A 23769-nucleotide genomic window follows, 5' to 3' on the forward strand; every position below is an offset into this window, starting at 1 on the left:
TAGGATTCTGTAGTAGTGAGCAAGAAGGGCGGACTATAGAATATACATGGACAACACATCTTGAAGAACCACCACTAGTACAAGGTAAGTAACCATTTCTTCTTTTCCAAGTGTGTGTCCATATGTATTCCACTGTCAGTAACTCACAAGCAGTGACCTAGATCACTGTAGGTGGGTTCAAAAGTCTACCTGAACAGTAACTGCAAGACAGCCTTCCCAATGTGGCCATCAGATCTTGATGTTGCCTCTACAGAGCACTGTTGGTTAAATGCTCTACATATCTCCATTATTGAAACATTTATCAAGAAGGTTGTAGAAGCTGCTTGAGCTGTCACACCATGGACAGTAACCCTCAATGGTGGGTCTAACTTGGCTATTTAGCATAACTTATATAGCATAACTTAATGCACATAGAAATCCAATTAAAAAAATCTTCGATTTATATGGCCTGACCTTTCATCCTATCTTGAGAAGTTATAAACAATCTAGGGGACACTCTAATTAGCTTAGTCCTGTCAAGGTAGAAGGAGAGTGCCCAAAGTAAATCTAAGGTGTAAAGTTAGCTTCTCCTTTGTTGAATGTGGATTGAGAGAGAATACAGACAGATAAATTAGTTGGTAGAAATGAAAGTCAAAGACAATCTCTTTGGTAATAATGGCAGATGAAATCTCAAAGTCACTCTGCCTTTAAAAAATATAGTGTATGGAGGTCTTATCACGAGTGCTTGTATTTCTGCCACCCTTCTAGAAGATCTTCTAGAAGATGTTATTGATACTAGAAAGTTGAATAGATGAAAGAAGAAATATGTTTCCTCGGGCTCAAGAGGTAGCCCCATCAAACCCATCAGCACAATGTTAGATCCCAAGGAAGGGGAGCTCTCCTGACTGAGGGATACATCAGCATAAGGCCTTTCAGGAACCTAGCTACTCCAGGGTGAGAATATCAAATGACCTTGAACTGGAGGATGAAAAGCTGAGACATCTGCTAACTGGGCTCTCCAGGAGCTCAGCAATAGTCCAGAGATGTTGCTTAATAACAGAAGACAACCAGGTATATCAGGTATCTGAGTCTGAAAGGGAAATAACTAGCACTGATGTGCCCAGAATGTGAATCTCTTCCACTTGGCAGAGTAAGCAAGCTTCATGGTGTCCTTTCTAATGTATAAAATTACTCTGTGCATAAGAATATTCTGCACCTCAGACAAACAGCTCCTCTCTCTAATGTTAACTAACCAGCATCCATGCAGAGAGGTGCAAAGAAGTTGGATCTGGATGGACAATCTGTCGTTATCTTTGAGATATCAGACTTAGATGAAGAGGCAACTGAACTAGTGGTCAAATGGAGTGATTAATAACATCTGAGAACCAGAAACTGCTTTGGCCATCCCAGGTGCTATCATGATCATCCTGAGACCTCTTGGGATCATCAGAATCAGCAGATAGGCATACATTAGACCCAGGGACCAGGATTAGGAACATGTCAGAAAGAAACAGCTGACTGACCTCTTGTGGAGCAGAATTTGAGACTTTTCTTGTTCTCTTTGATAGCAAACAGGTCTATGGATGGATGACCCCACCTAATGAATACATCTTGAATAACGGTATCCTTAACTGACCTCTTGCTTGCAAACTATCCTTTGATGATCTGAAAACCTGGTAAGCATATGGCTATCAGGGTAATCTTGTGACAAATACAGTAGCCCTGCAGACACACAACTTCTTGATAAAGGGTGGTTAGCCTTATTCCCACTGGTTATTTATATAAAACATTACTGTTGTGCTGTCTGTCATTATCTGAATTGTTAGATCTTTCAGAATTGGGAGGAATACTGTGCATGCTTAATGAATGGCTCTTAGTTCCAAGACATATATAAGTAACCGAGCTTCTTGAAAAATCTATAGGCCCTGTACTTGAAGATTAGGATGGGTGTGTGTGTGGGTGTATTTGTCACCAAAGTCTTCGACAACAACAGTGAAGAGAAAGGCACTCCCTTGCAAACTTGGAAAGTGTCCTTCCACCAATTTAATGACAATCGGAGTTCTCAGGGACTTGCACTCTCATATCAAGTGCAGTCCATTGAGCTGATACACAGTTTTCAACCACCAGTAAAGATGAAGTCTGACAAGCTGAGTTACATGGGTGCAGGAGGTCACATGCCCCAGATGCCTGACATAGGTTCTTAAAATGATTAATCTGTAGGTCATAGATAGATCTAGTAGCATGGCTTGGAATCTTGCTTGGGGAAGATAAGCCATACTCAGAACTGCCCTTGGAAATTATATCTTTTGAATAGTAATTAATATGATTTCTTTGTTTACTTTGAGGCATAGGGAGGCAAAAAATTGTGGAGTCTGCTATATGGAGTTGGTCTCCTGTTGCACAGAAACATATACTCCTTGAATCCTCAGTCAGTTGCCACAACCATTAGGCATTTTGTAAATACCTTCAACACTGCTGATAGGCCGAACGGCCAATCCTGTATTAGTACTATGGTAGGAACTTCTCATGTGAACCCTAGATATTTTCTGTGGACAGGATGAATTGCTATAAGAAAGTAAATATCCTAGCGGTCAAGAACGGCATAACAGTCCTACTGATCCAGGGTTGGAATCACTGAGGCCAGAGTTTCCTGAACTTGAGTTTGGAGATGGCGCTTTTCTGTTATCTCACATTCAGAATAGGGCATTGGTCCCCTTTCTGTTTGGGAAGTAAAAAATAATGGAATAACACCCTCATGCTCCTGTGTGTTCTTGATAAACTTCTTCCACTGCTCCAAGATTTAGAAGTGACTGCACTCCCAACATAGCATGCTGTTGTTCTCTTCTCTGAAGTTGCTGGCATTTCTTGGGTTCAGGCTGTGTACACCGAATGTAGTAAGGCTTCCTCTGATATGGCTGAGGCCTTTTGTTGTTGGAGTGTAGATTCCTTAGCACTTCAGCTTCACTCAAGAGGCCTTTAGCAAATACCTCATCTGTCTTCACATCAAAAAGTTCGCATTGTTCAAAAGGAAAAAACCTCTATTGTTACCTATACCTTTTTAGGGATTCCCAAGGGTCTAATCATGGCAATCGAGGTAGTCATGGATCTGGATATGGTGTCTGCAGCGTCAAGTGCCACTTAAATTATATACATGCTGCAAGTTATCCTTTTGAGATTAAAGACAAATTCTCTGTTGTCCCAAGGAATTTTATCAACCAATTTGGAGCTGGAGTGCCAATTCAAGTAATCCTATTTCACCAAGAGGACCTGGTAATTGATGATTCTCATTTGTAGGCTTGATGAATAATTTTTCCAACCAAATATATCAAAATTCTTGAATTCTTTGTTTTGTAGTGTAGCTTTCTGTTGACTCCGTCTAGTTCTTTCTTTGTTCACTACAACAACCACTGACACAGGAATAGGGTATGTATAAAATTACTCAAAGCCTTGAGAAAAGACTTGGTCACAGTGATTCACTCTTTTTGATAAAAGAGCTAGGGAAGCAGATGTCTGCCAGAATAAATTAGCTGGCTCTAACAGTGCCTCATTTATGGGCATCACAAGACATCCAGTCATGGATGTGTGTAAGATGTCCAGAAGCTTGGGGGATCTTCTCATCAGGAAGATGGGATCGTCTACTTGTAAGTCCTCATCAGAACCCTGATCACCTTGCTCAGTCATCGGAGTTGCAGTGTGAACCGACTGAAATGCTTCCTTGTGACTGGGGGTGGGACTCAGCCCTGGGCTAGGTTGCAGAAGCTGGTTTCTTCTGGTATGATGTAATCCCCCTGGGGCCTAACAAGGCCAAGGGCTCTGGTAAGCATATGGAACAGGGGATCATGGAGGGGGATACATTAAAGTGGTAGTATTTCTGTCAGATCCTCTATTTCTGGGTTAATAAAAATAAGCCCTAGACTTCGTCTCTGAGGTGTATGGATCTGAAAACCTAGACTCCAGGGAATGTATTGATGAAATGTCCCTATTATTATTGGAGCCCATGGAGGAGTTCTCTTCTTGCAGAGGTGGACCAGTTCCAATGGAGTGCTCAAAACACACTCAGGTTGAACTCTCATTAGCACAGGGGTAGCAGTTAGTACTGAAGGAAGTGCTTTCACAATCAACAAGAGCTGGGCGTATGGTATCAAAGAGACCCTAAGGTCTCTGACACTGTGTGGGATTTTGGTACTGAGTACACTGGTGTCATGGGCAGATGAATAAAAGGAGCTGGTACCAGTACTCTTCCTTTGTAACCCCCAAATATGTATCTATTTACAACTATTTACAATACAATGGATAGCTGCCCAATGAGTATTAAGTTCAGACACTTCAAATTCATACTCATAGCCTTGGGTGGTGGGAAGGAACTGAAGGACAGCTGCGGCCATTCTGCCCTTTAAATGTTTGGGTGGGAGGACACTCAGGGCTTCAGAAGTGGTCCCAATGGCACTGCTGACCAACAGAATCCAAACTTGAGTGCACAGGGAGGATGCAATGCAACAGTGACAAATACATATGCACAAGAATTGTCAATTTTCTCCAGTTCCCTCAGATAGATGCCTCCACTACTTCTGCCTCTGAGGGAGCAGGACTACTGTTATATGAAAAAAAAGTCCACAAATAATAAAGCTAAAAGTCAGTATGTCTTTCATGATTATAACAAATAAGTGCTTGTAGCACATGTGAGAACTCCTTTAGCATAAAACTTTTCCTAAAATTTCCAATTAAATATATTTTACTTGCCTATCAGAAAACTTAATTTCTGCAAAGAAGTATCCTGGCTTCTTCTCCTTTTCTCTCATCCACACAACTGGATTTATCACCTTATGTCAGGATTTTGGTATGCCCTATAGAAGTGGTCTCCAACATTTTTACACCCAAGATCACTTTTTGAATTTAAGAGCAACCCAGGAGCTAGCCTGCCCCTTCTCTGAAGCCTCATCCCTTCCCCAAAGCCCTGTCCCACTCACTCCATCCCCCTACCCTCCCATCGCTCATTCTTCCCCACCCTCACTCACTTTCACCAGGCTGGGGTAGGGGTTTGGGAGGGGGTACGGGCTCTGGGCTGGGGCCGAGGGTTTTGCAGTGTGGGAGGGTGCTCTGGGCTCACCATGGGGCAGGGGGTTGGAGTGGAGGAGGGGCAGGGGGTGCAAGCTCTGAGAGGGAGTTGGGGTACAGGAGGGGGCTCCGGGCTGGGGCAGAGTGTTGGGGTGCAGGAGGGGGTACAGGGTTCTGGCTATGGGAGGGGGGTCAGAGCTGGGGCTTGGGGTGCAGGAGGGAGTATGGGGTGCTGGCTCCAGGAGGGGACTCAGGGCTGGGGTTCAACTCCTGGTCAGCAGCACAGCATGGCTGTTGCTAAGGCAGGCTCCCCTACCCCAGCCTCATGTTGCTCCCGGAAGGGGCGAATGCACCCCGTGGACCCGGGGTGTGTGTGCAGGAGGCACATGGCTCCACGTGCTGCCCCTCTCTGCAAGCACCACGCCCTGCAGCTCCCATTGGCCACAGCTCCCTGTTCCCGGCCAATGAGAGCGGTGGGGGCAGTGCTTGCAGGCAGGAGCAGAGCATGGAGGGAGACTCCTGCCCCCTGGGCCATGTGGCTGCTTACGGGAGTGGTGTGGGGCTGGGGCAGGCAGGGAGCCTGCCTTAGCAGCAGCCCCGCTGCACCACCGGAGATTGTGATCGACTGGGAGATCCTCTAGGATCGACCAGTCAATTGTGATCGACAAGTTGGTGACCACTTCCCTATAGCAACCTACTCACCACAGATACCAATTGAAACTTCCATAGCAAACCACAAGACTCTTCTGCTTACTATGTTAGTGGTAAAGAAAGTTGAAGAGAATGTTCAAGCATTAAAGAAAATTAGAGGCTAGCATTATGATTTCCTGTTTTCTCCTGGTGATTCAGAAACTTTTAGGGACAGCCTTCTTCAGATCTGCCAGCCAAGTACTAAGATCTCAATACAAAGTACCAGATGAAAAAACTTAGCTGACAAGTCAATCTTCCTCGGAATTGTACTCCAGCATCTTTTTAAATGGAATCTTTACAGCCACTGTTCATCCATTGTAATCGGTTTCTTTTAAACAGCTCAGGTTATGGCAGAGTCCACCAGCAGTCAAATAATTCCTCTGAAAACCTACACAGCTTGTGGATAGGGAATAGTTGGTCTGTAATGCAGCTGTATTCAGCGCTCTTACTTAATGTTCTCCAAATCATTACAGCTAGAAAGCATTTCTTCTACCTTTTCCCTTAGGTGGGAAAATGCACCCTGGGAGTTTTGGTGACTATCCAATTCACATTTTGATAGTGGGTTAACTAAAGTATCTTAAACTTCTATGATGAGAAATTCCCAATTCTGCAAGGCAAACCCCTTGGATTAAGAGGGCCTTGGATGTTTTAGTATATTTGCCATTTTTAGAGGATGAAGGTAAACCTTCTGGGGGCCTATGACTCCATGTGGAGTCTCAATGAAATTTAAGTTCCTGTCAATGGGTACCCTCCTCCCAACAAGGAAAGAGGTCTTGGTTAACAGAAGGAACAAAATAGGAAGCTCCCTGCCAGGGAAAAAATGTGCTCTACAGTCCACAAACTGCCTTTTCCTCTTCAGGGGAAGCCACCATGTTGAAAAACTTTTAAGAACAGTAAGATCTGTATCTGAGACAAAACAAAACAAAAAGTCGACGGGTGTCTCTGGTTGGGGGAAAACATTTAAAAGTGTCAAAATCCTGAAAAGTAGATTGATTCAATCACTGGAATGAGATTAGGTTATTAGCCTAAAACTGCAGAATTCTATCTGCCCATTTGCTTAAAGACGTAACTCTCTAATGATAAATAAAATACCAACTTTTTTCATCACATCAGAGCAGATTTTATGCTTGGGCAGGTAAATTTTCCTGACAATTTTGGCAAGATTTAGCTTCAGATTAAGGAAGGTTAAGCAGAAAAAAATAGGTATAATTTGCGGATATGTCCCAGTTAATTGTTTTTTGTTTGACAAATGCAAGGTGTTAGTAGCATAACAATGTTTTTTCACACAAATCAGAAAAGAATCTTTAAAATAGGGGATGTGCTGTAAGTCTTAAACATTTCTACATTACTGAAATATTCAGAGCCACTCAGAAAATGTCAGAAGAACCTACTTTTGAATCAATGCTATAACCACTGTCAGGAGTAGACGCCAGCGTCTCAGGAGGGGAACATCTCACAGAACCTGCAGATGTGGAAGAGGATGTGGAAGTTGCTGCACTGCAGCAAAGAATCAGGTAGTTTCTCCAGAGCCCAATATATGAATCACCACTTGTAGTAGTATTTACTTTCTTGGCATTGATAGGACTGCTATAAAAAGAAAAAAATAGGTAGAAAAATAACATGAATTTAGAAAATGCAATTTACACATTTCATTTTATTCTCTGCTGAATTTTATATTTTAATGTCCTTAAGTGTGATCCTTAACATTGTAGTCTCTACTCTGATTTTATTATTGAAGACTGGTGCTGTACAGCAAATTCAATTATAAAATATGCATTATTGCTAATATACATCACTGCTAAAGTACAATATAGTCAAAAGGCATGAATTAATCTTTATAGCACTATTTATCTTCTAAACCCAATCATTTTAGTTAATTTTCTGTTATTAATATTAAAGAAAGATTAAAACATCGGAAATAATAGTGCTGTATATTCAAATAATATTGACATTTAATGGGTATTGTAATTTCAATAAATATTAAAAAAAAGAAGTTTAATATTCTGTGGTATTTTCAATTAACTTAAGAAGTGAACTTACTTAATGTCAACCTGTGGAGACAACAGTTGGAGTCTTGTGTAAGCAAACATCCAAGCATAGCTTACAGCTGTTGGGCAGTGTTTTGGAAGATTTTCCTGTTTCATAAAACTGGAAAGGCTTACAATCCATGGATCTTGACCTTGGGTCACATGTGCAAATATCCATATATGTGATGGACTCACCACATCAAACTGGTGGCTGATAGGGGAGGAGCTCCAGTCAGCTAATGTTTGTAAATCTATTGAACTGCGGCAATACAGTAAAGTAGTCTGTGTACATAAACAGAATAAACAAGCATTTAATATATGTATCCATTTTTTTTAATCTGCATCACTGAATGTCTAAAAAAAGCTTTAAATCATCAAGTGAGCACGTACAGGGAGTAGACTGATAAATTATTATTAGGGCTGCAATTTAGTCACGGTGATCACGGAAGTCACGGAATTCATGATTTCCAAAACACCTCCGTGAATTCAGCCAGTGCCAGCTGCGAGCTGCAGCCACCGTGGATGGCAGGGGGGTAGCCCCGCAGCTCCCTGCTGCCACTCTTGGCACCACAAGGGGGAGGAGGGGGGAATCTGCTGCTCCCAGTTACCGCAGGCAGCCAGGGGGACCCCCGTCACTTCCGCGGGAGCAGGAGGGATCCCTGGAGCTCCCAGCTATGGCGGGGAGTAGAGAGGATCCCCACTACTGCAGGTGGCAAGAGGGACCCCAGCAGCTCCCAGCCACGGCTAGGAGGATCCAAAAGCTTCAGGCTGGAGGCAGGGGGGATCCCTGCAGCATGGAGCTGCCAGCGGAGGGGGACCCTGTAAGCTTCCCACCTCAACCCTCCCCCCAGCCCGCCAGCTGCCCAGACTACCAATTTTGTCATGGGTATTTTTAGTAAAAATGAAGGACAGGTGAAGCGCTTCCGTGAATTTTTCATTATTGCCTATGACCTGTCCCTCACTTTTACTAAAAATATCCATGCAAAAACTTAGCCTTAATTATTATTAACTTTGTCTTACAAAAACTGCTAGAGGGCACCAATATATAGCATAGCTCACAAAAGGAAAGGAACTGGCCATTAGAAGCGATCCAGTTTTATATTCAGCCTTTGGTTCATTAATGACCTACTTTTTTTGAAAGTTACTAAATTCTCAAATCTTTAATAGTGATCTCCAAGTCACACACCAGAAGCTTCTAAACTGAAGAGCAGAGAAATCTATCCTTAATAAATCATTTTTAAAAGAAACAGAAATCTATTACATTCCCTTCGTAGAATGGGATCAGAGGATTCTCCAACAGTGCTAGAAGAGCAGACAACTTCCAGGAACATCTAGCAAAGAAAAGGGAACTAATCTGAGACCTTTTACTGTTTCAGACACCTACTCAAACTGCACTGTTTGTTTATTGGGGATATTTCTTGCACAGAAAGAAAGTAGCATTTTATACCGTGGAAAAGACGGTTACTCACCTTTGTAACTGTTGTTCTTCGAGATGTGTTGCTCATATCCATTCCAGTTAGGTGTACGCGCCGCGCGTGCACATTCGTCGGAAAACTTTTACCCTAGCAACTCAGTGGGCTGGCAGGTCGCCCCCTAGAGTGGCGCCACCATGGCGCTCGATATATACCTCTGCCGGCCCACCCGCTCCTCAGTTCCTTCTTGCCGGCTACTCCGACAGTGGGGAAGGAGGGCGGGTGTGGAATGGATATGAGCAACACATCTCGAAGAACAACAGTTACAAAGGTGAGTAACCGTCTTTTCTTCTTCGAGTGATTGCTCATATCCATTCCAGTTAGGTGAATCCCAAGCCTTACAAAGGTGGTGGGGTCGGAGTGAAATGTGGCAGAATGAAAACTGCTGAGTCAGAGGCTACAGCGCCTCTCGACTGTTGAACCAGGGCATACTGCGAAGCAAAGGTATGGACCGAGGACCAATGGAGCTTCGCGACAGATCTCGTGGGTAGGTACACGAGCCAGCAAGGCGGCAGATGAAGCCTGAGCCCTGGTAGAATGCATGGTGATGTGGCTTGGTGAAATATGAGCCAAATCATAACACGTGGGGATGTCCGCCATCACCCAAGATGAGATCCTCTGAGAGGAAAACAAGCAAGCCCTTCCTTTGGCCTGCTACCACGACAGAGCCGGGGCTCCTTAGGGAAAGGTTCTGTCAGCACAATATAAATGCGAGCACTCCACAGATGTCCAAGGAGTGCAATGGTTGTGCCCATTGCGTTGAGCTGTGGGTAACATGAGAGGCCGAAACCCCTTAGGAAGGAAAGCCGGGTGCGGTCATAACTGCACCTTGTCTTTGTGAAACCTAGTGTACGGCGGAACCACCGTAAGAGCTCTGAGCTCGGAGACCCGTCTGGCCGATGTAACAGCTACGAGGAAAATTGTCGTGCAAGACAGGTATAGCAGAGGGCCAGTCGTGAACGGCTCGACTGGGGGAGACATAAGTCTGGTTAAAACTAGGTTGAGGTCCCAGGATGGGGCTGGGCGGTGCACCCGAGGGTGCAAGCGCTCCAAGCCCTTGAGGGACCTCGAACCCATAGAGCGTGAGAACACGGAACGGCCACCTCAGCCTGCTGGAAGGTAGAGATGGCTGCTAAGTGTATCCTCAGCAATGATACCGTCAGGCCCTGCCGCTGAAGGTCAGAGGCAGGCCGAATAGAGGGCATCGAGACCTCAGCAGGAGCAAGATCGAGCGTATTGCAGCTGTAGAAGAAACACTTCCACCTGGCCGGGTCCGTTGACCAGGTGGAAGGCTGCCTGTCACCCCGACTTAGGTATGCAGGAGCCACACCGTGAGGTGAACAGGTTGCAGGTCCGAGTGACAAAGCCTGTTGTTGCCCTGAGTGATGAGGTCTGTTACTGACAGGCCGAGCAACGTGGTATATCAGTGCTGCCTGGGCCACTCTGGAGCGATCATGATGATGCACGCTCTGCCCCTGCGGAGTTTGAGCGGGACCTAGCGAACCAGTGGGAACAGTGGGAAGGCATAATGCAATTGGCCTTTCCACGGCATCAGGAATGCGTCCAAGATCGATCCCGAGGAGAGACCTCGGAAGGGGCAGAACATCTGGCATTTCCTGCTCTTGCAGTGAGCGAACAGGTCTGTGTGAGGAAACATCTCAACTTCTGGAAAGCAGAACGCCTCACATGGGGCAGAGTGATCACTCGTAAGACCGGAAAGACCTGCTGAGTCAAAGCGTTAAGACGTTCCGAACGCCTGGGAGAAAGGACGTCGCCAGCTCCATCGAATGGGCCATGCAAAAGACCCGGAAATGGATGGCCTCCTGACAAAAAAAAGGAGGGGGGGGAACTATGTCCCTCCCCGGATACTCATGAAGCACATGGCCGTTGTGTTGGCTGTAAACACCGAGATACAACGGCCTCACAGCTGCCGCTGGAACGCCTGGCACGCCAGGCGGACTACTCTCCTTTTTGGGGCATTGATGTGGAATGCCAGCTCCCGAGAAGACTAAAGGCCTTAAGCTCGGGGGTGACCATGAGCACTCGAGCAGAGAGATGACGCGTCCGTCGTCCGGGGCAGTGAGGGCTGGGGCGGATGAAACCGCATCCCTGTCCACATCAGGGAGGGAGTTAGCCACCACTCTAGGGAGCCTAAGGTGTTCGAGGGAACGGTGACCACCATGACCATTGGCTCCCTGTCCGGGCGGTACGCCGAGGTGGGCCAGACTTGGAGAGGACGGAGGCGGAGCTTGGCGTGTTTGGTTACAAACTTGCGGGCAACCATGGACCCAGGAGACTGAGACAAGAACAAGCCGAGGTCGTTGGGAAAGCCCTTCGACCTCAGATGATTGTTGCCATCGCCTAAAACCGCAGTTGTGATAAGCAGGCTCCAGCTAGGTAGGAGACCAGGATAGCCCCTAGGAAGTCCAACCTCTGCGTGGGAACCAGAGTGGATTGCTCTATAGGAATCATCAGGTCTTGGCCTGTGAATAAGACCGTGACAATGCCCACGCGCTGAGCGGTTTGTGTCTCAGAGTCTCCTCGGATAAGCGAATCGACCTGATACGGAAAAACGCATATCCGACATCATCGATGGTAGGCGGCGACTATGGCCGTAAGCCAGGAGATTGACAGTTGGCTATAAAGCGGAGGTACCTCCTGTGCGGAGGGAAAATGGCGTTACGAAAGTACGCGTCCCTCATATCCAGGGCGGCATAGTAGCCCCCAGGAGGTAAGGATGGAATAATGGTTCCCAGGGATACCATGCAGAACTTCAACCTTATTCTAAACCGGTTGAGTCCGTGCAGGACCAGGAAGGTCTGAGACCTGCGCCCGAGTGGGGGACTAGGGCATAACGGGAATAAAACCCCTTGCCGCTTTCGTCCGCTGAAGGGGGACAGGGCTGGAGCAAATTAAAGGTGGTACACTGTCCCCAGGCGCACCTTGGAAGGTTCGTCTTCGGTCCCAGTGGTAATTACGAGGCACCTTGACCTTGGCTCTTTAGGGGGCCCGACGTTCGTCTGCGACCACCTTGGCCTTGCCGTTTGCCAAAGTTCTGCCTCTGGCTAGGCACAGAGTATGGCGGCTGGGGCCAGAAAGGCCTGCGTTTGGTCGCCGGCGTATGCATGCTGAGAGAACGCATTAGGAGCCCATTGACCATCAGGCTTCGCAGCCTGGGGCTGTCCCTGCCATGACGAGGCCTTTACCAACAAAGGGTAAATCCTGAATGGCAAACTGCAGCTCCGGCCGGAGGTTTGAAACCTGAAGCCATGCACCTCATGGCGGCGCCCAAGGCCAGAGTCCTGGCCGCAGAGTCTGCTGCGTCCAACGAGGCCTGGAGGGACGCTCCGGGAACCTTCTTTCCCCCGTCCTCCAAGACGGCAGCGGACTCCTGGCGGGAGGTTTGAGGGAGAAACTCCTTCACCCCGGTGCTATAATTATTGCAGCTAAGCAAGGCTTGTTGCTTTGCTACCCAGAACTGCAGGGCCTCTGCAGAGTACCCTGGCGGCCAAGCAGGTCCATTCGCCAAGCCTCTTTCGGCTTCGGGGCGGGCACCCGCTGGCCATCATATCAGAATCATGGTCCTGAGCATAGAATCTGCGCATATGGAATGACACAGATGCGTGTCCGGACTGCCATGGAGGTACTAAAGAAGGCACAGGCAGAGTCTCTGACTCATTCGGACCTTGCCCAACTCGGCACCGGGGACCGGCACCGGGAGGCGTACCGGTACCTGGAACGAGATCCAGACCCGCAACCAGAACGGTGCCGGGAGGTCAACCGAGATCTCGAGGCTTGGGGAGAGACTACAGGAGTCAAGGTACCCGCCGCGGTGCCGGGAGTCGGAACGGTGCCGACAGCGGGTCGGCGAACAGGATACCGAGCGGTGCAGCGAGTGCGACCAGTACCGATGAGGAAAACAGCATCGGGACTGCCGATGGCGCCGGGCGTGTCGACAGAACCTGGAGTGCCTGCGGGACCGGGATCATGAACGGTGCCGCTCTGCTGTGCTGACAGAGGACGGTCACCTGAAGAGACTGTATCAGGCAGCATCGACTCTGTCATGGCAATGAAATCCCTCGCCGTTGGTAACGTCTCCGGCGTGGAGGGAACAGCAGGCTCACCCACAGTGCATAGTGGGGAGCTGTCAGGCATCGGATTCGACAGCCCTTGTGGGACCGGAATTGACGGTACCGAGGTCGTCAGAGCTTCGGTAGGTGTCGGTGCCGGGCGATCCGAGTTAGATAAGCTGGCTGGCTGCGGTGCCGTCGGCACGGAAGCAGCATAAGCAATAAGCTCAACCACGGCGCGTGCCGGGGAGCCGTCAGGCACCGGATTCGATAGCCCTTGTGGGACCGGAATCGACGGTGCCGACGGTGTCGGTGCCTCAGAGGCGTCGGTGCCAGGCAATCCGACTGAGACTAGCCCTCTGGCTGCGGTGCCGTTGGCACGGAAGCAGCAGGAGCAGTAGCTCAACCACGGCGCGTGCCGGGGAGCCCTCAGGCACCGGATCCTAACGGCCCTCGTGGGACCGGGATCGACGGTGCCGACGTCATCGGTGCCGCAGCAGGCGTCGGTTCCGGGCGATCCGACTTAGATGAGCTCTCTGGCTGCGGTGCCGTTGGCACGGAAGCAGCAGGAGCAGTAAGCTCTACCACGGCGCGTGCCGGGGAGCTGCCAGGCACCGGATTCCGTGGCCCTGGGGGACTGGAAACGACGGTGCCGATGTCATCGGTGCCTCTGCAGGTGTCGGTGCCGGGTAATCCCACTTAGACGAGCTCCCTGGCTGCGATGCAGGTGGCACGGAAGCAGCAGGAGCAGGGGTCTCGACCACGGCGCGTGCCGGGGAGCCATCAGGCACCAGCAGGAATCGTAGGCTCTCTCGACCTCGGAAAAAGAGAGCGGTGCCGAGCCGATATCGGTGCCGGCGACGGCCGGTGCCGAAAGGCCTTGGTAGTATCGGCGGGGTCCGGTGCCGAGGAGGCGCTTCTGCCCGCCACTTGATCATCGCTCGGCGCCCCAGGTGGAGGGGTAAGTGAAAGTCCCACACCGTTTTGTTCTCGGCTTAAAAGCCTTGCAAATGGGGCACTTAGCTGTCAAGCGTGATTCCCTGAGGCACTTGAAACAGGAGTCGTGTGGATCTCCCTTCGGCCGCGGCTTCTGGCAGGCCGAGCCCATTCTAAAACCCGGTGAGCCCCGCATGGGCTCCGGGACCGGGTCCATGGCAGGGGCTACTTCCTGAACCCCGCTAACTAACTAACCATGTTAGCAAAGAAAAAACGTATAACTATACAAATATATAAATAAAAGGGTAATAACTGCGTAACTATATACGAGAAATACGAGTAGCTAGGGAAGTGGAGGTCAGCTAAGCCGCGCTCCACTGTTCCAACGACCGACACGGGCGGTAAGAAGGAACTGAGGAGCGGGTGGGCCGGCAGAGGTATATATCGAGCGCCATGGTGGCGCCACTCTAGGGGGCGACCTGCCGGCCCACTGAGTTGCTAGGGTAAAAGTTTTCCGACGAATGTGCACGCGCGGCGCGTACACCTAACTGGAATGGATATGAGCAATCACTCGAAGAAGAACTTAAAGATAAGCACATTTGGATTCCAGACGTGGGTGTGCATGTGCGCAATACACCAGAGCTGTTTCTAGTAGTGTTTGTTGACCTGCACATGCATCGGCTGCGTGGTGTATCTGAGGCTTTAAGAGGCTGTGCTGGTCGATGCCGCTCCAGGTCCCTCTCGCCAGCAAGCAAGAGAGCCTGCAGCAGAGGAGACGGAAGGTGGGTACTGGAATCCAAACAGGGACCACACATCTCCAAGAACCTCCAATTACAGTAAAGTAACCCCCTTTTCTTCTATGAGTGATGGTCCCAGTATGGATTCCAGACATGGGTGCATAGCGAGCAGTGCTCAGTGTGGAGGGGGTGTGAGGACTTGCAGGAAGCCATGGCCAACTGCTGCATCTGCTGCTACTGGTGAGGCGATGGCATAGTGAGCAGTAAAGGTATAGACAGAGGACCACGTAGTTGCCCTACAAAATGTCCCGCACGGAAAGTCTGTAAGGAAAGCCATTGAGGTGGTATGCACCAACGTGGAGTGGGTTTGACTCCAGGGGGTGGAGCAACATAAGAGAGGGCATAGCATTCCTCGATGCAATGGGAGATCCATTTAGAGAGTTGTTATGAGGAGAGGGTATGCTCCCAACAGCACTTAATGGTTAGGGATTGTCTGGGCAAGGCCCGGAAGGCGCAGGTGTGTTGGAGATAAAAAGGCCAATGCACAGTGGACATCGAGAGAATGCAATATGTGTGCCCTAGGAGAGGTGTGCAGTTTGGGGTAGAAAATTGGAAGGTGGATAGATTGGTTGAGGTGAAACGGAACTTCCACCTTGGGGAGAAACTTGGGGTGCAGTTGCAGGGAGACTTTATCTTTGTTGAAGACAATGGGGAAGGGGGTTGGCCATCATGGCCGCCAGCTCACCTACCCACCTCGCCGACGTCATGACCACCAAGATCACCTTTATAGAGAGGTGGGCAAGAGAGTATGTTGTGAGAGATTCAAAGGACGTCCTTGTGAGGGCAGAGAAGATAAGACTGAGGTCCCAAGAAGAGGTAGGCTTCTGTACCAATGGGAAAACAGCGAGTAGATTGCGGAGGAAGGAGGCAGTGGTCGGGTGAAATGAAGGCGAAGAACCCATCCACAGGAGAGAGGAAGGTGCTGAGTGCTGACAGATGGATGCAGACGGAAGACTGGGCAAGGCCTGACCAACTAAGCTGGAGAAGGTAATTGAAGAGATGGAGATGGAATGGAGATGGAGTCCAGAGGTTAGTGGTGGCAGTGTGTCCAAGTGGTGAAGTGCTGCCGTTTTGCTTGATAGCAGACCCTGGCAGATGGTCATCTGCGGCGCATGAAGACATCGCACACTCGCACGGAGCATGCCTCATCTAGACGCGAGCCCAATTCAAATACCAAGCTGTCAAATGGAAGGGGCTTAGATTAGGATGCTGCAGATAGCTATGCGCCCATGTGAGGAGATCTGGGAGGTTGAGGAGCTGGATCGGGGGGCAGGCGGAGAGTTAGAAGAGATTGATGAACTAGTATTGGTGGAAGCAAAAGGGGGCTACGAGGATGAGCCATGCTCAATCTCGCTGTACCTTGTGCAGGATTTGAGGGAGCAGGGGGACGGACAGGAAAGCATAACAGAGTTTGGTGGTCGAGGGCAGAAGTAGTACATCGCCCTGGGAGCCTAGCCTGATGACGCCTCTGGAGCAGAAGAAGGAAAGCTTGTGGTGATCATGAAGAGGTCCCAGTGCAGCATGCCCCACAGGCAAAAGACCAAGCAAAGCATGGGGTTGTGTAACTCCTGCTCATGACTGGTGTAGAAGGACCTGCTGAATGTGTCCACCAGGAAGTTGCTGTTACCCGGGAGATTCATGCCATGGAGGGTGACTCCATGCCTGAGGCATCAGTTCCAGAGGTGAATGGCCTCTGTGCAGAGGGGGATCTGGCATCGTCCTGCCTGTTGATATACACAACTGCTGTCATACTGCTGGATAGCAGTTGCACATGCCAGAATCTGATCGGGGCAGGAATGCCTGACAGGCAATGGGGGCAGCCTGCAATTCCAGGATTTGATCTGCATCTGAGCTTCTCTGGGTATCCAAAGCCCTGAGCTGTATGGCCTTCCAAATGAGCACTCCACCCGATGAGCAAGGCGTGTGTGATGTCGGGTAAATGGGAGGGGTAAATGGGATGCTGGCCAGGACTTTGGATGGGTTGGTCCACCACATGAGGGAAGCCAGGATGGAGGATGGGAGCAGGACTGCCTTGCCAGGTGATCCAGCTGCAGTTTGCCGACTGACCGGAGCCAGTGCATACGCAGGTGGGCATATGGAGTCACAGAGACGTAGGCCGCCATGTGGCCAAGGAGGAAAAGACATTGGCAGATACACATACGTGGATTGCGATGCAGCTGTGTCATGAAGTAGGTGAGGATGGCAAAATGGTCTGTGGGAGAAAACCTTGATCCATGACAGAGTCCAAGGATGCCCCAATGAAGGTGAGCGTACAGGTAGGGATGAGAACTGACTTGTACTCATTGATGCAGATACCCAGGCCAGCAAGGAGGCCGTGAAGGGTCTGGATCATGGAAAGGAAACAGTTGCGGGATGGCACAACAAAGAGCCAGTCATCCAGGTAAGGAACCATGGAGTGGCCGAGACAAAGCATGTGGGCCACAATGACAGTGAAGACCTTTGTGAACATGCAAGAGGCAGTGGCGATACCAAAGAAGAGGACCCAGAGGAGGATTCAACTGACAGTGAGAGTGTCCCATCATGAAATGGAAGAACTTTTGATGAGCTGGGTGGATGTTTATATGAAAAAGTATGAATCCTTCACATTGAGAGCTGCGAACCATGCACCGTGGGGGAGGGATGGGATTTTGAGAGGAAGCGTGACCATCCAGAACCAGAATTTGCATATGAATTTGTTCAGAGACTGGAGATCCAGAATGGGGCAGCAGCCATCCTCCTCTTCTGGTATAAGGAAATAAGGGGAATAGAACCCACAGCCATAGTAGTACTGCGGGACACATTCTATGGTGCCCCTCCAGAAGAGGGTGTATGCTTTCTCTCGGAGGAGATCATGTTGGGAATGATTCCCATTCCCTGGGGAAGCCAGACAACTGGAGTCACAAGTCCCAGCACATGATGACTCCAGTCTCTAGAAAGTGAGAGGATGTGTCAGCTGCGTCCACAGTGGCCTGAAGGCCCACCTTGGTGACCAGTCACCCCTCATCCATCAGTGCCTGGAATTGCTGCTGTTGGTCTGGTGGCAGCTTGTCCATGAACTCTGCTAGCTTGTTGCAGTTATTAAAATGATACTTGGCTAGCAGAGCTTGGTAGTTTGCAATCTGGAACTCTAGTCCTGCAAAGGAATATACCTTCCAGCTCAAAAGGTCCATCCTCTTTGCCGCCCTGTCCAGATGGGTAGACTTCTGCAGCTGCTGGTGGTGTGCCTGCTCTACTGTCGAGTGGCCAACAAGAGAGCTCGGGGGAGGATGCGTAAAAAGAAAATCTGCCCCTTGAGCAGGTACAAAATACCTCCTCTCTGCCCTCTTAAGTGTGGAGGTATAGGAAGCAAGGATGTGTCATATTGCCCATTGACAATGCTGGTTGGAGAATGCCCTTGTTATGGGTAGAGCCACCTAAGAGGGCCCCTAAGGTTGGAGGATGTCCAGAAGCTGGTGCTACAGGTCCAGAACCTCTTCCAACAAAATACCCCAGCCTGCTGCTATTCTCTGCAGAAAGTCCTGGTATTGGCAGTCGTCAACCAACAGAGAGCGTGAGAGAGAAATAAGCACCTCCTTCAGAATTGAGGAAGCAGCAATGGGTACTGGCAGAGTTGGCGGTACTGGTTTGATGTCTGCCTGTTCCTCATAAACTGATGGTGTCGCTGGGTGAATATGAGACAGTTGATCAGATGCCTGTGATGCTGCCTGGCATCTGCAATGGGGATCCCAGGATGCCCAGCAGGGCCAAAAAGAAGTGTCCCCCAGATGTAGTGGGACCCACAGGTAGTGGTACCAAGCCTCTGTTGTCAGATTATACACTGCGGGGTAAGGCAGTCTGGACCATGAGTCCAGACTGTGGGGTAACATTGGGGAGAACGAGGGTTCTGGCTCCGAGAACTCCTCAGACTCCGAAGACATTTCCAGCAATGCTGAGGGGGGTACACTGTTGGTACTGGAGGTGTGGCCATTGGATGGGTTTCTCTGGCAGCAGCAACAAATATTCATCTGCTGGAGTGGAGATTTCATGGGTGAGTGGGAGGCCAGAGATCAGTGAAGAATGTAAATAGGGAATAATCAACTTCTCCACCAAGAAAGACTCAGAGAGGCCAGAAGTCCATGGTGTGCCCATGAAAATGTCAGAGAGCCCTGGTGACATCTGAGGGGCTGGTCTGTCCAGAAGGCGCAGAGGTATTGCAGGACAGGTGCAGAACTCACCAGTGAGCATGGGTTCCAGGGTTGACCATAATGTTGGATACCGTTTGCATCTGGCCTTACCTTCCATATGGGGAAGCGTGGGTACTGGTCCGACAGGATCCACTTTCAACCTCTCACTTGGTCTGGCTCGGGAAGGAAACGCTGCGCTTAGGAGCAGTCGGGACTGCTCTTCTGCCTGGGAGAGTGTTTTTTACTCTTATGCTGGGACTTGTCCTTAGTCTTCAGTACCGACAGATCCAGAGCATGTGAGTGGTCGGAGGGGTACTCACCACCAGGGACTGTCACTGCATAGGGGATTCTGCCAGTTCCAGATCCAAATGTGCCCTGTCTCATGGTTTCCTCCATCAAGTTCTTCCAGAGGTGGAGCTCTCGAGCTTCCCAGAATCTGGGCAGGAAGGACTTGCAAATGGAGCAGTAAGTCATGATATGTGCCTCGCTGAGGCAGTAAAGACATCTCTGGTGCTTGGTGCTCACAGAGAATGAGTGCAGCCAAGAGATGCAGTTTTTAAATCCCAGAATCTGGAGCATAGTACCCGGGAAGGAGAGGGACGGTCCCGAAATGGGGAAATTGATAAGTTAGTGTAGTTATCTACACTAAAACAACTACAACTATTTACAGCTATATACACTGAATGAAGAATAGCCACTCTCCTAGCAAAAACTAAGAGCAGGAAGGAACAGGGGTTCTGACTCAGGGTATGTGGTGGTAAGAGGGAACTGGAGAGGCACCGAGCTGCACTATTTATCATATCATCAGCCGGGAGCATGAGGGGATGCCCTACATATGTGCAGGTCAACAAACACTGTCAGCAAACACTTTCAGACTCAGGCACATGATGCTCATGCACACCCCACATGTGGAATACTTATAGGGACCATCACTTAAAGAACATCAATATTTAAATAAAGATATATATGATTAAATTGAGGACAAACTGATTTGCAGAGTAACTTTATATTCTCCACAAAATATTCCTACCTGATCTGCCCCAGTGAGATGTATGAAACTCTCAAGAATAGATGAACTCAGTCTGTCCATCACATCTATTGCCAACTCATCATCACCCTAAAAAATAACAGATACGATGCATGAGAATCTCAAAGTTCCAGAAAGGATACCAAGCAGTACCCTCTCAGTGAACAGTTATATATGGACTACCTCTTAGCTCTTACCTTGGAAATTTCTAAAAGTGTGAACAAAGCCCGCATTTCTCGAAGAATGCTGACAGCCAATCTTCTGGTCGCAGGCCTCGTGTTGCAAAGAATGACCAAAGCAAAGCCTTCCACAATATGAAATACATTTGAGTAAAGGGTCCTCTCCAGGGCAAGAGTATGGGCAGTTCCATTAGAGGCACCACGCTTTAAAAAAATTATATAGGTGTCAATAAAATTAACAGCAAAGCAAACACTACTGAGCTATATTGGTTCAATTATTAGTGATGGGAGAAATGGTTCTAAAACGTTGCATAACATTAACTCTCACAAGGTTTCTAGCATTTCCTGGTTTCAGCCAAAACAGAAGTATCATAGGAATGACCTTTCCTGTTCAATTCTGGGAATTCCACTTTCTGCTGAGACCAGTGGGGAGACATGCAATATTTTTAAAACAATTTACCAAGCTTTTTCAACCTCAACAAAAAGGAGTTGGTTCACTTTAAAACTTTTGAGTGAAGGATAAGGTAAATTCTTGCTAGTTCAAACTGACTCATTCATTCATATTAATTATTTTTCCAATTACATCCTGAGACTTTCACATAAAAAAGATGCAGTAGATGACCTGTCTGTACGGAACATCGAGCACTATTTTACCTCTGACTTTTTTGTTCATAATTTTTTTAAAAATAAACACAAAATTCAGCAACAAATATGCGGATACAAATGTATATACAAAAATATGTCTCTATAATATAAACAGAATAAGCATATGCCAGGGTGACACTGGCCTTCTAAGAGCGAGCATGGCTAGTGCACCTGTGATGCACCAGCTCTCCCAACTGGATTGAAAGAGGGAACCTGGGCCCTAAAGGGAAGAGAACCAACAGAGAGAAACCTTGTGAGTCAGAACTACCTGAGAGTCAGGAAAAGGCAGGTGAGAGTTGTGTGGGAGTCAGAGGGACTGTGGAAGGTCCTAGGAGGAAGCTGCAGTTGGTTCCTATGAAAAGGCTGAAGACAAGGGAGGAGCAAGATGGTTTGCTGGCTGACCTACCCAAGCCAGAGAGACATGGCCATGGAGAGGGCTAAGACTAGGAAAAAACAAAGTCTCATCTGCTGATGTCTAAGCCAGAGGGCCAGAGCGGACTTAAGGCAGGGGAGCAACGGAGGAGCTTATCAACCAATATCTCCCAGGCCAAACAGCTGATCCCAGGGGAATAATGAAAGCACCATGGAGAGTGACGATGCTCTCCTGATAAGGATGATCTCCCAGCAGAGGGGACAGGAGCATTCCCTCTGGAAAGAGTAGGGTTGCACACCAGCTGGCAGGGATGGGGTGGCTGTCCAGGCAGAGGGACAGAAGGGAACCAAGAAAAAGTCTACATGTGGTAGAGAATGCTGGAATGTGACATATTACGTCAATAGATGAGCTGTCTTAGGATTTTAAATACTTGCACTGGGGTGATAAATGGGCTGTTTGGGGATTTATAGTTTGGACTATCTGCACATTTTGTAATAAACTAGGCCTAAGGAGGGGTATTTTATTGAGGTAAGAGAGCCTGGTGTGGAGTTACGGGGTCTCTGAAAGGAGAAATTGAGGCAAGTATGCCCGCTGTGCTGTGGCCTGCTGCAGGAGGGGCTGCCCTATGACTGCATAGATTACAATTTAAAAAAAAAAAAAAAAAAAAAAAAAAAAAAGCTATGAATCAGGTTAGGAAAGCAAATTGCTAAAAACTGATTTTAAGAGAGAAAAAGTGTTTTAATTTCACAGGAAATTTGTTCAGTTACATGGAATTGGTAATGTAAGAATTTCATGCAGTATTACAATACCTGAGAATCTTGGGTTTTATTGTGCATTTGGGCTGCTTGTTTCCACTGATTTATTAGCTGCACTAACATCTTTACTGCACTGTCAAGAAGCGTTGGATGGACATCAGTCACTTCACGCACAATAAAATAAACAAATCCTGAAAGAACATCTTCCCGCCAGTCCGGAAAATCAAGCATTAACGCCTGTAGAGTATTGAAAGCGAGGGCACGTAGTTCTTCATCCATGTGAATTGTCAGCCTGTTAAGAGAGCGTACAGCATTGTTACAAAACTTCACCATTCCTGCAAATCCTCACATTCTCAACTGGACAAAGGCCTTTTACCAGTTATAAAGTGAAGTCAATTTATATCGTTGACCGTACAAAATGAAGCATCTCTGTGTTGGAAAGCTGAGCTAGCCATGCTCCCAGCCTGGATACATGACTCGTACCTGAACCATTAGTTCTAAATCCATTTGAAGCTACATCTGGATTATTAATAGCAGGGTGTACTGCTACAGCAGTTCAAAGCAGTAGGCTTTAACTAATTAAGAGGGTAATCAAATAATTTGAAAAGAATGGGCCATGCTTTCAGGTATGCAGTTTTGCACATACCTGAACAACAACTGCAAATATTTCAAAGTTCTGGATGGACATCCTTTGGTGTTGAGTGCTTTTTTCCCTCTACAGAATGAACTCTAAATAAATAGCTATGTTCATGTGCAAACCGCAGCTCATCTCAGGCATATGCAAAAACACAAGTGTACAATTTAGTATGCACTTTTGAAAATATGGCTCAGCTTTTTAAACTAGGAGACACTTATCAAACATTATACTATCAAATACATCCATACATCTATGATATGGTCATTTTAATGACATTTAATGACATTAAAAACTTGTGTTTTTAAGTTTTTACTTTCTCACAACATGATCTTCTGTTCCTATCTGACTCCAAAACCACAGGAACAAACATCAACAAAATTATTCCATAGCCGTAGACTATACTGTAGTCCTGTCAAGACTCTGACACTAAAGCAGACGTGACCCACATTTAAGACGCTACTCCTGGTTCCCACCAGACACTGTCCTTCCCCCTCTTCTGCCCCCAAATCTCCCGCTAATTCCACCTGTCCAATACTACTTGCTCAAGCCATTTCAACTAACTTGTTCCTCTCTCCTTTCTTCATAAAACTTGTTAGGAAAGCATTAGAGGGATTTATTTTCTTTCATGTTAATACATGAAAATTCCTCGGCTCGTAGCTCAGCTCCCTTTCCTGACTTTGTGTGCTCTAACAGAGTTGCAAATGCTGATAGTCCACTCTTCTCCTTCAATCTATGGAACTGTGTGTGCATGCAGGATCAGGGAGGTCATAATGAGAAAAATATGCACAGGGTTGGTGGGAAATAAGTAGAAAAGGGTGAGAAAAAGAAATATAGAAGAAACAAAATCCAAATCTCCCTGAAAATTTTGTCTGACATTTGGCAAATTTGATTATTTCAAACCACAATGCCTTCACAGTATGATCAGCAAAAGAAGATGGCAGCTGTGAGTGAAAGAAGAGTCCTG

General features: G+C 47.9%; 1 protein-coding gene across 21 annotated transcripts in view; it reads right to left on the bottom strand.

The window, feature by feature from the left end:
- Window positions 1-23769, bottom strand: part of FRYL (FRY like transcription coactivator) — a 383738-nt gene that overhangs the window by 146923 nt on the left and 213046 nt on the right. For all 21 annotated transcript variants that reach the window (XM_030563429.1, XM_030563431.1, XM_030563418.1 and 18 more), the window contains 5 exons: window positions 22223-22460; window positions 20414-20599; window positions 20220-20306; window positions 7765-8033; window positions 7116-7311 (listed from right to left, as the gene is read on the bottom strand). In XM_030563429.1, the coding sequence (XP_030419289.1) occupies window positions 7116-7311; window positions 7765-8033; window positions 20220-20306; window positions 20414-20599; window positions 22223-22460 (976 nt within the window). The remainder of the gene's footprint in view (window positions 1-7115; window positions 7312-7764; window positions 8034-20219; window positions 20307-20413; window positions 20600-22222; window positions 22461-23769) is intronic.

The sequence above is a fragment of the Gopherus evgoodei genome, chromosome 5 (genome assembly GCF_007399415.2).
Source record: "Gopherus evgoodei ecotype Sinaloan lineage chromosome 5, rGopEvg1_v1.p, whole genome shotgun sequence".
In the NCBI taxonomy this organism is placed as follows: domain Eukaryota; kingdom Metazoa; phylum Chordata; order Testudines; family Testudinidae; genus Gopherus; species Gopherus evgoodei.